The 12,909-nt window shown below is 44.3% G+C and overlaps 1 protein-coding gene across 1 annotated transcript in view; it reads left to right on the top strand.

Annotated features, from left to right (window-relative positions):
- The window catches only part of dgkh (diacylglycerol kinase, eta), a 56,648-nt gene extending 43,739 nt beyond the window's left edge, over window positions 1-12,909 (top strand). The window contains exons 17-29 of the mRNA XM_087170225.1: window positions 289-406; window positions 721-831; window positions 970-1,066; window positions 1,596-1,703; window positions 2,668-2,781; window positions 2,871-3,005; window positions 3,091-3,251; window positions 3,362-3,467; window positions 4,268-4,360; window positions 4,489-4,608; window positions 6,213-6,318; window positions 7,419-7,549; window positions 9,629-12,909. Coding sequence (XP_087026351.1) covers window positions 289-406; window positions 721-831; window positions 970-1,066; window positions 1,596-1,703; window positions 2,668-2,781; window positions 2,871-3,005; window positions 3,091-3,251; window positions 3,362-3,467; window positions 4,268-4,360; window positions 4,489-4,608; window positions 6,213-6,318; window positions 7,419-7,549; window positions 9,629-9,715 — 1,487 coding nt within the window. The 3' untranslated portion in view covers window positions 9,716-12,909. The remainder of the gene's footprint in view (window positions 1-288; window positions 407-720; window positions 832-969; window positions 1,067-1,595; window positions 1,704-2,667; window positions 2,782-2,870; window positions 3,006-3,090; window positions 3,252-3,361; window positions 3,468-4,267; window positions 4,361-4,488; window positions 4,609-6,212; window positions 6,319-7,418; window positions 7,550-9,628) is intronic.

Below are 12,909 nucleotides of genomic sequence, written 5' to 3'. Positions count from 1 at the left end.
CAAACACGCACGCACGCACACACACACAAACACGCACACACACACACACAAACACGCACGCACGCACGCACACACACACAAACACGCACACACACACGCACACACACAGACACAGACGATAAGTTTTATATGTTAAAATGTCCATACAGCGTAAAGACATTTCAACTCAGCTCTGTTTGTGTGTGTGTGTGTGTGTGTGTGCATGTGTGTGGTTGCGTGTGTGTGTGTGTGTGTGTGTGTGTGTGTGTGTGTGTGTGTGTGTGTGTGTGTGTGTGTGTGTGTGTGTAGGCTTGCGGGCAGGTCTGGCTGCCTCCATCGCTGGCAGCTCCATCATTAGCAAGATGCTGCTGGCGAACATCGACCCCTTCGGAGCCACGCCTTTCATCGACCCCGACCTGGACTCACTGTGAGAGACACATCTGTCTGTCTCTGCACATCTGTCTGTCTCTGCATCTGTCTGTCTCTACATCTGTCTGTTTATCCACATCTGTCTGTCTTTGCATCTGTCTGTCCTCCACATCTGTCTGTCTCTGCATCTGTCTTTCTCTGCACATCTGTCTGTCTCTGCACATCTGTCTGTCTCTACATCTGTCTGTCTCTACATCTGTCTTTCTATTTATCTTTGATGTGTGAGTTTGTGAGCTCACTGACTGTGTGTGTGTGTGTGTGTGTGTGTGTGTGTGTGTGTGTGTGTGTGTGTGTGTGTGTGTGTGTGTGCAGAGAGGGCTACATGGAGAAGTGTGTGATGAACAACTACTTTGGAATCGGCCTTGATGCTAAAATCTCCCTGGAGTTCAACAACAAGCGAGAGGAGCATCCGGAGAAATGCAGGTGAGAAGAATGATCCAACACCAACGATAGATATGTTGTTAATAGAATCTAACGACATGAGTGTGATGGTGTAAAGTGAGAGAGAGGAGGAGGTGTCTGAGTCTCTGGTACCTGAACACACCCTGTGCTCCCTCTCAGGAGTCGGACCAAGAACATGATGTGGTACGGTGTTCTGGGCACGAAGGAGCTTCTGCAGAGAACCTACAAGAACCTGGAGCAGAAGGTCCAGCTGGAGGTGAGACAGCAGAGTGTGACGGTTCAAAAGGTTTAATGAACTGAGACACCTGAGTGGCTCTGAAAATCTTTGGACCCAGACAGCTGAAGCCTGGAGCAGCGGCTGCGTCCACACCACGACGCTTTCGCTTCAAAACGCATCTCTTTTGCTTTTACGTTTTCTCGTCATGTCCACACGACTCACAGAAAACTGAGACTTTCAGAAACTCTGCTGGTCCTGTGTTAGTCTGAAAACTCCGGGGTTGTGTTTTTACTTCAGGTCCAGAAGTAACAATTAAAGTTTAAGCAATTCAAAGGTTCATTAAAATACCATTTTTTCCATCTTGTACAAAATTATTTTCAATAAAGCTTCATTTTTAGGAAGTTATAATGAAATGAAAGGGACACTGGTGTGAGACAGAGTTTTATATATACTATTGCTATATATATATATACTATATTGGCCTTAAAGTGAATTAAAGGTAGAGAAACATATTAGATCTGATGTTGATGAATCTGAGCTCTGACTGGTTCTTTCTCGTGGTTCCCAGTGTGACGGTCAGTACATCCCCCTGCCCAGCCTCCAGGGCATCGCCGTCTTAAACATTCCCAGCTACGCAGGCGGGACCAACTTCTGGGGCGGCACCAAGGAGGACGACGTGAGTACATGTACCGTCCTCCGGATGTTCCCCCCCCCCTTCTCTCTCTCTCTCTCTCTCTCTCTCTCTCTCTCTCTCACTGGGAAGACAACCTGGATCCTGGTTTAACATGACCCTGACAGCCTGGAGGTGGAGGGGTGGTTACAGAGATGTTTGTCCTTGTTTGTTTAAGGCTCCGAGCACAAGGGCTGCTGAGGGATTAGAGTGTCAGTTTACACACACACACACACACACACACACACACATCCCTGCAGAGGTTACCCTTGGACACACACATACAGTATGTGCATTTGGTGTTATGTAACTGTTTTGCTGGAGAGGAGGAAACAGAAACAGGGAGAGGACATTTAGTTAAACTTAGTCATCATGAGCGCACACACACACACCACACACACACACACGCACACACACACACACCACACACACGCACACACAGACACACACACACACGCACACACACACACACACACATACACAGTCGTACATTACAATCATAAGTTGTCTCCTGGTTCAATCAGCTGTGGTTTCCCTCTAGTGGTCGCAGCCCTGAACAGCCACACGGAGCCTCTCTGCTCTGACCTTTTCATGGGCAGTTTCCTGAGCACAGATCAATACCGGACTCTTTGTGGGAGCTTCTTCTTTCAGAAACGATGTATTTCTCATTCAGGCTCCGGATGAACTGAGCTGACCGGGAGGGAAATGTCTCCTCTGAGGGACAGAGATGTGCGCTCACAAATCCTCCCTGTCACAGTTACATTACAGGCTGGTTTTAAGGCTCAGTTTCTGAATACAGGCTGTGTGCATTTCTCTGTGGACTGAGGCTTTGATACTTTCACAGTATTAATATAGAAGCTAGAGCTGATCTATAATCACACTACACATGGACACAGACCTTTACACTGGAGGAGCTTTCATGAACTTCTTCAGTAGAAACTGATGCTTCCTGACTGTGATCTTTGTGCAGATCTTCTGCGCTCCGTCCTTTGACGATAAGATCCTGGAAGTCGTGGCTGTGTTTGGGAGTATGCAGATGGCCGTGTCCAGAGTCATCAAGCTGCAACACCACCGCATAGCACAGGTGAGGACACACACTAAGAACAATACACAAGGGAAAGTACACACGTGAGGAATATGTGTAGCTGATGTTTGTTTCTTTGGCTGAACTAGTGTCGAACAGTGAAGATTACCATCCTGGGAGATGAGGGCGTTCCCATTCAGGTGGACGGTGAGGCCTGGATCCAGCCGCCGGGAGTCATCAAGATCCAGCACAAGAACCGGGCTCAGATGCTCACCAGAGACCGGGTGAGACTCAGAGAGGGAGGGGGAGGGGGAGTGGAGGTAAAGAACAGCTTCACATGACGTCCTCCTCCTTTGATTCTCCCTGCAGGCGTTTGAGAACACGTTGAAGTCGTGGGAAGACAAGCTGAAGTACGATAAGCCTCCTCTGCGGCCTCACCTCTACCCACAGCAGTCTGTGGACCTGGCCACGGAGGAGGAGGCCGCCCTGGTGCAGATGTGCGCCCGAGCTGCAGAGGAGCTCATCACAAGGTAAACACGTTCAGCCATGAATATCAGGTCTCACCCCAGAGGCTTTACGGACGAACGAAGAGTCCAGGAAGTGAATCACACCCTCTGACATGTGCTCCGTCTGATCACAGGATATGTGAGGCTGCAAAGACCAATGGGCTTCTGGAGCAGGAGCTGGCTCATGCTGTTAATGCTGCATCTCACGCCATCAACAAGACACACCCCAAGTTTCCAGAGGTGAGCAACTCAACATGCAGCTGTTTTTATTCTGGGCGAGCTTTAGGATGTTGCTGCATTTCAGATTCAAACAAACACTGTCAGGAATCTCCTCAGAGGCTGCAGCTGCAGTTTGAACCTTGTTGAGACGTTGCACACATGGAAGTCACAGGGACGAGTGAGAGCTGTTTAATGGGAGATTTCTACTGTCTGAATACTGTGTGTGTGTGTGTGTGTGTGTGTGTGTGTGTGTGTGTGTGTGTGTGTGTGTGTGGTAGAGACAAACAGTATATAAGTTTATTGTAAATATCACTGAAGCTGTGGGGGCCACTCAGGGTTCGTCACCTCGGGTTAGCCAGCTACTTTATTCTGTGTATTATTTTGGCCTGAAGTTGTTGCTTCCAATATAATTTTTTTCTGGTAATAATAGATGACCTCACTGATAAGTCAGTGTTTTAACTTTGGTTTTGGGACCAAGGCACCTTTGTGTTGCGCTCCCGTTCCCGTTGACTGGAGCGTAACGTACAGGAGGCCGGTAACCTTCATGTGATTTCAGGCTGAGCTTTAAGAAGTCGTGACAAAACAAAAATAACTTCAAATATATTCACACTTACTATCTGTAGTATTAAGAATTGTTCACTTTTAGCTGCTTCTTTACAGTTCTCACGGTTCGTTTGTTTCATATGTTGCTGCACGTTAAACCACTAAAACGATCCTGTTATAAACTGAACAACCAGCTTGTTAAATAAAGTCTGTGTGTGTGTTGGACGAACTGTACGATGGGAGAGATTTTACTAAATGAGCGTTGTGTCTGTTTCCAGAGTCTGACCAGGAACACAGCGATAGAGGTGGCCAGCACTGTCAAGGCTCTGTACAACGAGACCGAGTCTCTTCTGCTGGGCAGAGTCTCTCTGGTCATTATCACTTCATCGTTAATCAGTTTCTTCTACTTTCGCTCCATATTATGTCACGTTTCAAACACATTACAGTGTTAAAGGTGCTGCCTGGAGCTGATCTCAGTTTGTTTTCTCCTTCTTTGCAGCAACTGGACCCGCCAGAGGAGGAGCAGCTGTCCGGCGCTCTGCAGAGTGTGGAGTTGGAACTGGGCAAACTGGGAGAGATCCCCTGGCTCTACCACATACTGCAGCCCAACGACGAGGAGGTGAGCAGCGACATCACACACGGACACACAGGCATGAACACGGACACTGCTGCCCCACAGAGGCAGAGCGCAGTAACTACAGCAGCACAGAGCTCCAGACAAGAGCATTTCAAGTTTCCAGACTGTAAAACAGGAAGTTTCTTTTTAGGCTGATTAGTTTACCCCAAAAAATCACTGCAGCTTTTCTAGTTAATTAGTTTGTTTAATAAAATGACCCTCAGTTTGATTATTATTTACAGTCAAGTGTGTCTGTGACTAGTTTTTATTAATATTTATATTGAAATAAATGGAATATATTACTTTGCAATGTAATACATTGACGAATGGTTCAAAGGTCAGAGCGTCAAAAAATGAGAAGGAAGCGACTGAGATCCACTGAACTAATCTACAAAGTGATTTAGCTGCTGCTTTATTTCATTATGTGTAATAACAAACTGAAAACCAAAGTGTGACTTTACCAGAATGGATATTTTTCATTTACACAAACAGAAAATCAACCACTAATCACAGCTTTAGTTTTAGCTGATGTTTAGCTCTGTTTACTCAGACAGAGAGCAGTAACTCCACAGCTGGAGTACTCACTGTATTTTCACTTGGTTTTTAGGTCCATGTTGTAGCTACAGCAAAATTAAAAAGCTGTTTTCACTGAAATGACACATTTCTGTGGCACAATACTTTCACATATACTGAGTTAAACCTAATACGATGCAGTTTAAACAGCAGTCCTGCCATAAAGCCTCGATACAACTCTCTGGTCATTTTGGAGGCTGCAGTTTGTGGTGCTGTTGAATTAAATAGTTTTAAACTGACAGGTGTTTCTATCATTTTGTTCGCTTCATTTATATAAATGAGAGTCGGCGAAATAACAGAAACAGCTCAGTAAAGTTCAGCAGCACCACATCTGTCAGTGAATATCAACAAACTGAACATTAAGACTATCATGAAGGAACTTAAGGCTAAAGTTAGAAACTAGCTAACATTAGTTAGCTAGACTGTAACTAGCTAACATTAGTTAGCTAACATTAGTTAGCTAGACTGTAACTAGCTAACATCAGCGTTCATCTGTAGATACTTGACACAATCTAATTCAGAAACTCTGAAGGTAAGAAAGTGTATTAAAGGAGCTACATAGTTAGCTGCTGCTACTAGCATTTAGCTACAGTGTCTGTGTGACACACTGAGCAGAGATTTGAGGGCGGAGCCACTGATGGAGTGAGGCAGGCAGATGGTAAAGTCCACTTCAGTCACAACAGTCTCCAAACATGAATCTGAGAAATATATTCTAATATTTACATTGACAGGTAATAAGATTATATAAATGTTTCAACTTTCTATTTCTATTATATATTCTATGTTTATAGATTCAAAACAGATGCAGGTTTTAACCAAACTTCCTGAGCAGTAGTTATTGCGTTTTGCCTTTGTAGGGCAACATACACACACCAGAGTCTGTAACGTCACCAACACTCTGTTTTACTCCTAAGTTAAAGTTAAAGCTACACACACATGTACAGAAGTGTCTGTTCGGTGTAACATGGCTCCAGGTAACGGGAGAGCTGAGTAGCTAAATGAAAGGCTATAGGTTGACTGTGCTTATGTACCAGGACCACTCTCTGGGTTACGGCAAGAGGAACAGTCGCAGCAGCATGTTTCGCATAGTCCCCAAGTTCAAGAAGGAGAAGGCCGCCAAGAAGACGAGCCCTCAGTCAGGTAGGGCTGTGCCTCCGTTTGCCTCAGTAGACTGGAACAGACGGACTGACTCAGTCGCTCAGTCCCAGTCTGTCCCATCTGCCACGTTAAAGCCTTTTAATTTGAAAGGATGGTAGCATTAAATCAAAACGTGGTTCAAACAGTCACAGTATGAAGTTTAAGTTGAAATAGAATGAATGTTGTTTTGTTTCCTTTATCTCAGCGGCTGCAGAAATCACACGCTCGGGTTATTAAACGCTCGCACTAGCAGGTTAGCGCCAGGTGCTACCATCCTTCACTCAGTCACTGCTACCAAGGTGACGATGAAGGTTCACTCACAAAATAAACAAACTCTGTTCTACCACCGATCGTCACGGTCGCCTTCCACCATGTCCCTCGCTGCCATCCGATCACAGTCTGTGTGTGAAGGTATCAGTGTTACATCCCACAGTCTGACCCTGACCATCACCCCCCCCCCCCCCCCCCCCCGCTCCATCCATGCTCCCATCCTACCGTCAGCGTGGCTTCAGAGGGCACAGAGAAGAACGGGGAGAACGAATCCCTGCAGGGACACAAACCAGCTGGTGTTAGTGGCTTATTGAAGAATCACAACAGTCCACGAGCTTTTTTACACATTAACAGTCAGATCAGGTGAGAGAGAGTAAGCCCCTCCTCCTCTGGTAGCGGGCGGGTTCCTGACTAGCTGGGCTGTATTTCCTGCCTCCTTTACCTCCTACTATTTCTGTGTGTTTCTGATCTGGTCTGCCGTCCAGTATGCATGCCCCCAGCCTTCCTGGAACGCCGTTGGCCTCGTTCTGACCAACCTTTGGCCTCTGTCACACTCCTCCCTCCTCCGCCCGCTGCAGCCACCGCTCTCCCGCTCACCCCCCCCTTTTGTTATTTTTCCTCCATCTTTTCCTTCAGTGATTCACCACGACTTGTGTCCATCTGTGAGGTCGTGTGACGACGTGTTCACACCTGAGTGAGAGGTGACTGTGTGTGTGTGTGTGTGTGTGTGTGTGTACCTGCGAGGCGCTCTGAGCCTCTCTCTGCTCTGCTCCGTGTGTGTGTGTGTTTATGTGTGTGTGTGTGTGTGTGTGTGTGTGTGTGTGTGTGTGTAGTGGAGAGGTGGGGCACAGAGGAGGTGGGCGTCTGGCTGGAACAGCTGAGTCTGGGGGAGTACAGAGACACCTTCATCCGACACGACATCCGAGGCTCGGAGCTGCTGCACCTGGAGAGGAGGGACCTGAAGGTAAACACACACACCTGTTCACACACCTCAGTCCCTCGGTGAATCTGTGTGACCCCCCCCCCCCCCCCCCCCGTCTCCTCTCAGTCTGGTTCTTGCGCTCTTTAACCTGTCGGGTGTCTCCCTGTCTTCGCCGCCTCGCTGCATTGCTCTGCTTGGCTTCTTCTGTCTGATCGTTGCTTTGTGAAAGAGACTCGCTGTGACCCACTAACACTGTCTCTGCTCCGAGGGGAAGCCTACAGGGGGGGGGGCAGACTGAGCTGGGCTGGTTGTACAGGGCTGAAGTCAGGAAGTGAAGCCAGACTGTGAATCCAAAAGAAAGAAAGAAAGGTGTCGTCCTGCAGAGTTTCCAGGAGCTTGAAATGAGCCACACAGATATACAACAGATCACATCTTGTCTTGACTTTGCACGGGCTGCAAAGATGTGAAAAACAAGCTCCCCTCCTAATAAAGATCATGTGACATAGTGTTGGAGTTCCACGGGTTTTTAATTTTGTTTTCTGTCAAAAAAAAAAGTTGCATTGTTCTGCCAAATATATCAACATCAACAATGTTTTTACATGAACTCAAACATATTTGGATTTGACCAATATATCTGTGATAAGTGAATGTTGGCCTGCGAAGTCAGACAGCGGTAGAAAAGCTGAAGCTCAGAAGAAACTGGGTTTAACCGGAACATTGGATTATTTTACAATAAAAAAAAATAATACTTCACATCGACCTTTGGAAAACTGCAGAGAATAAGACAGTCAACAAACCAAGTGGGTTCTTTCAGCTTTCCATCCACCATTTTTAAATAATAATAATAATATTAATGATAATTACCTTGAATGAAATAGTAAATGAATTTACACCTGAATACATTTCAATAAGAGATTAATAAAAGTAGCTGTATTACACCAAACTGTGACTTTTACTAGAGTCAAAAACTGAAGTAGCAGCTACCGCTACTCCCCGGAGCTAACGTTAGCATGTTTGCCTTTTAGCACGACTAGTTGAGCTGTTTTCATCCTCCATGATGGGATTTATCTTCTTCTAAATGAAATTAAACAAAATATTAGTTCCCTGAAGTTAACATGTGTATGACAGTTGAGGCTAGCTGTGGCTACCTCTATAGCTATGTTGTATATAATATATAAACTATTCGTTTCTATGATCTAAAACTGACAAAAACTCATTTTTGTCCTAATATGTAGTCACTGTATTTTGGCTTTGTAGGGAAGAATAACTAAATAACAGCTTTTTAACACACAGTTACACGACACCTGTGTTCGTTCCCGTTGTTGACACTCTTCACGCAGAAGCACAAATGTGAACCTCAAGGTGGCGCTAGAGGAAAGCTCTGGATCGTCAGGCTCATCCATCCAGTAGTTGTCAAGGTGATTGACTCTGTCACAGAGAAGTCACCCGGCCGACAGACGGCGGCGGCCTGACGATGACTTCACGATATGAAGAATCTTTTTCCTTCCTCTCAGACTTACAGAAGAAACAACGAGCGAGTTGGTGCAGTCTGAAAACTTCTCCCTCTGAGGTCTGAGAGGATTTTCTCGATTCCTGCATCATTTCTTAAGATAATACCCAAGTGTTTATATCACAATCTTCAGAACTACCTTTTTCTTCTTGTTCTTTACACTGAGCAAAACTGAAGCCTGTTTTTTTTTTTTTTTTAATTCTCCAAATCTCATGTGAAATCAAACCTTTAATGATGTGGATGAATTGTTTTGGTGCTTGAAACGTCTTCACCAAAGTCTTAGATTCATAGAAATAGAGCAACATGTGAGTAAAGTAGTAGAAACATGTATAATAAATGCAAAGTGTTGTCTGTCACTCTGCTCTTACACTCCAGCTGCAGCTGTGAGTCACGTACCATCTCACAAGAACATGAAACAGAGAGTGGAGAGTCGACAGATCGTAGCAACATTTAAACCATATTTCTGCGCTGTGTTATCACAAGGATGTTAATAGAACCGTCCGTGGACCTCAGAGGGTTAATGATCAGCAGGCGGCGCTGGTTCTAACGGCCGCCCTGCAGCAGACCTCTCTGAGGGTTTTTAACGCGTCGCTCTTATTATTCCTCCTCAGGATCTGGGGATATCGAAAGTGGGTCATATGAAGAGAATTCTCCAGGGAACTAAAGACCTGGCCAAGGCCTCCATGGTTGACCTCTAACCCGGGAGCAGATGTTGCCGGAGAGGGGGAAATGAGCGCCCCCCTCCCCCTCTGCCATCAGTGGGAGGAGTCTGGCAGCGCCGTGGGCAGCGAAGGAGACGACAGGTATTCTGGGAGAGCTGGACGCTGCCTCTCTGCCGCGCTGAGACGACCTCTGTGATGTTGTGAACAAGAAACATTAGTGTGTTTGTGCTTTGGTGCCAAAACGACCGGAGGAAGTGCAAAAGGAAGTCATGGATCTTCACACAAAAAAAGCCATTTCTGAGTTAATAACCATTCCTAGCACACAATCAGGTATGCAACTAACCACACTGAGGACAGTTCACATGTTGTCTGACAAACTAGTAGCAAACCAGGACTTCCATGAGTGTGTGTGTGTGTGTGTGTGTGTGTGTGTGTGTGTGTGTGAGTGTGTGTGGTGGGGGGGGGGGTTGGTTTCAGTTCAGTTCAGTAGTGTGTGCAGATGTGATGTTTGCTGGATATTATATTCATAGAGCTGCGGATGCATCAACGCAGAGACAAACAGTGGAAGGTGTGGTTCCTGAAAACAGTGGGATACTGTCGCATGCTGTGCTTGCTCAACTTCAGATATGTTTAATTGCATGATTAGTGTCTTGATCTTTTTTTTTTTTGTGTGCAAAAATAACACTTGAAGAAGTTTTACATTAAGTATTACGATGCCATTTGTTACTACTGAACGCATCTTTCTTTTCTTTGTTTGGTCTAAATCTTCTGGTTTTTTAGCTTTAATTTATTTTGTTTGCATGATGATGATGTCAGGTGCCATATTTTCAGTCATAGTGTAAATGTGCTTTATTGGTAGATATCATAAGAAGTTTATAAAAAAGCTGTTGATGAGGTATGAATATGAATATATGGAATTAAGTACCAAAGTGAATGTCTAAGAAAACATGATCATCAACTCTTTATTTAATCGGCCAGTTGGTCTTAGGTCTTAATTCCATTAAAGCTGGGAAGCAGATTAGTATTAAACAGGAAGGAAGTAAAAGCGTCGACCACATTTACCGTCGGCTTGTTGAGTTCTTTTGTGTTTTTAAAAGGCACTTTTTACTTCTTGCTTTGTGCAAGTGCAACTCCTCATATCATTACATAGAATTAACAGTTCACCTCAACTTTTGAAACTTTTGGCAAGTTAACACAGTATTTAACACTAATGAGAATAGGAGTTAGATATTGGTTTTGAATATATAATAGAGACGTTGATCTGCAGCCTGCATAGCGTTGTTCAAGTGCAGCTTATTTTCCTTCAAATCACAGTGAGATGTTGACAGGACACTACCTGTACTTGTTAGTTTCTTTTAAGACTGGTGGCATTACAGGGTATATTTCTATATGTGATGCTAAGGTGGTATATATACATATATATGTGTATATATATGCAGTGTATATACAGTATACCAGTGTATGCAAACAATGTTTGTAAGTGTTGTAGTCTAATGCATTTGTAGATTGCTGACATGGCATGCATTGTCAACAGCTGACACATCTGACTGTGTATATTACACCATAACAATTGTGTATAGTTGATTTTGTTCTAATCTCTTGTACATGATAATGCTGTTGTATTCTAATGATGGTGCAATATTTGATCTCTTGTTTTGATACTGTCTCTGCAGCTTTCTGACATGATGTTTCTCAGCGGGGGAAAAAAACACACAAAAACCCCCTGGAAAGAGTTTTTTGTACATGTTCTCTTCCTCCTGCTTCCTCCAGGTGTGAGGATTAGATTTTAAAGCGTTAGACCCGTAGACAGACAGACTGCGTTTTCTTACCGACTCCAAATTTCTTCCAGCGGTTTCAGTAGTTTGTAGTTTTTTGCTCCTCTGTGCTTCCAGGACGAGACACTGACGTGGGACGGTGTCGCTGAGTGAGGAGGCCGGGCAGACACGACTGTTGTGTTCATTTGTCCTCGCTGTGGCATATTTGACTTTGTCCGCAATTGTATAGTTACCAACAAATTTTACCATGTGATTTCAACTTTAATGACTCAGTCGTCCCTGTTTCTCACTGAACAGTGGGCGCTAAAGTTTCCACATCAAAGTATCCTATATTATAGTCATGCATCGTCCCTGATGTGCCACCAGAGGGCGTCTCTGCTGTCCCTCAGTCACATTGTTGAATGATTTTACAGTTGCTTATGTCGACGATCAGCTGAGTCTAAACCATTATATTCAGTATAATCTCTTTAAACCCGTGAATCTAATTCAAAACCAAGATGATTTTTTTCATGTGTGCACTATTGTTCATCCTCAGCCAAAGATAAAGACGTGACTACAGACCACTCACTCAAACATCCTCCCAGACAGAACTACGCCTTTAATTTGTTTAGCGCATCAGATTCATTGTTCACTATTTGGCCTTTTGCGAGCCAGAAAATCTGCGTATAGGTTTTTACATGTGCTTTACTGGAGCAGTGTAGTAGAGCTGCTGTATGCTGCCTGGTGCTCATCACTTCCATTTAATGTCCATCACACCGGTCACTGCTGCAGTTCTCCAGCTGTGTCTGTGTTTAAAGGTTTCTGTGCGTCTCAAAGTGTCTGCCGGGGTCTGTAAGTTTCAAGACTCCAGGATATAAGATCGTGCTTGACCTCTCCATACAAAGTGGAAGTCGACACCTTTTCGCCCCTCGCTGTGTTTTCCAGTAGTCTGTAAATAATGCTGCAAACTGCCTGGTTTTCAAAAACCAACGAACCCATGCAAGGATCTCTGAAAGACAGGTTAACACGTCGTCTTTGATATGGTTCCTGAAGTGATGGGAGAAAAGTGAATTTCATTTGTTTACATTATGTTTACAATGGCACAGTTTTCATTTTTAAGAATATATATGTAGGTATAAACAATATTTGCATATTTATTGCCTAAGGTTAAATGATATGATGTGTATTGTGTTTTCACCTTTGGAATATAATGTTACAGTTGTCACCTGTATTACTATCTGGATGATTTTGGTAAAGTAGTTGATCATTTTTATGACTACTAAGTGACTGTTTTCTGTGCCTTTTTATGGTTAGAATGCATGGTTAACTATTTATTACGATTTGGAGTCACTGAGATGTGTATTTTTGTATTCTGAATAAATAAATGGTTCAGCTTTTGTTGTACATTTTTAAGGTGCCTTAAAACGGGCTACCTATTCATATCTCTCTTCTTCAATAAAACCAAATACATATGCA

This window comes from Seriola lalandi, unplaced genomic scaffold (genome assembly GCF_002814215.2).
Source record: "Seriola lalandi dorsalis isolate HSWRI2012SDOR001 ecotype SW California unplaced genomic scaffold, Sedor1 jcf7180002054936, whole genome shotgun sequence".
Taxonomy (NCBI): Eukaryota; Metazoa; Chordata; class Actinopteri; order Carangiformes; family Carangidae; genus Seriola; species Seriola lalandi.
The sequence above is the reverse complement of the archived record's forward strand: the minus strand, read 5'-3'. Positions and strand labels throughout refer to the sequence as shown.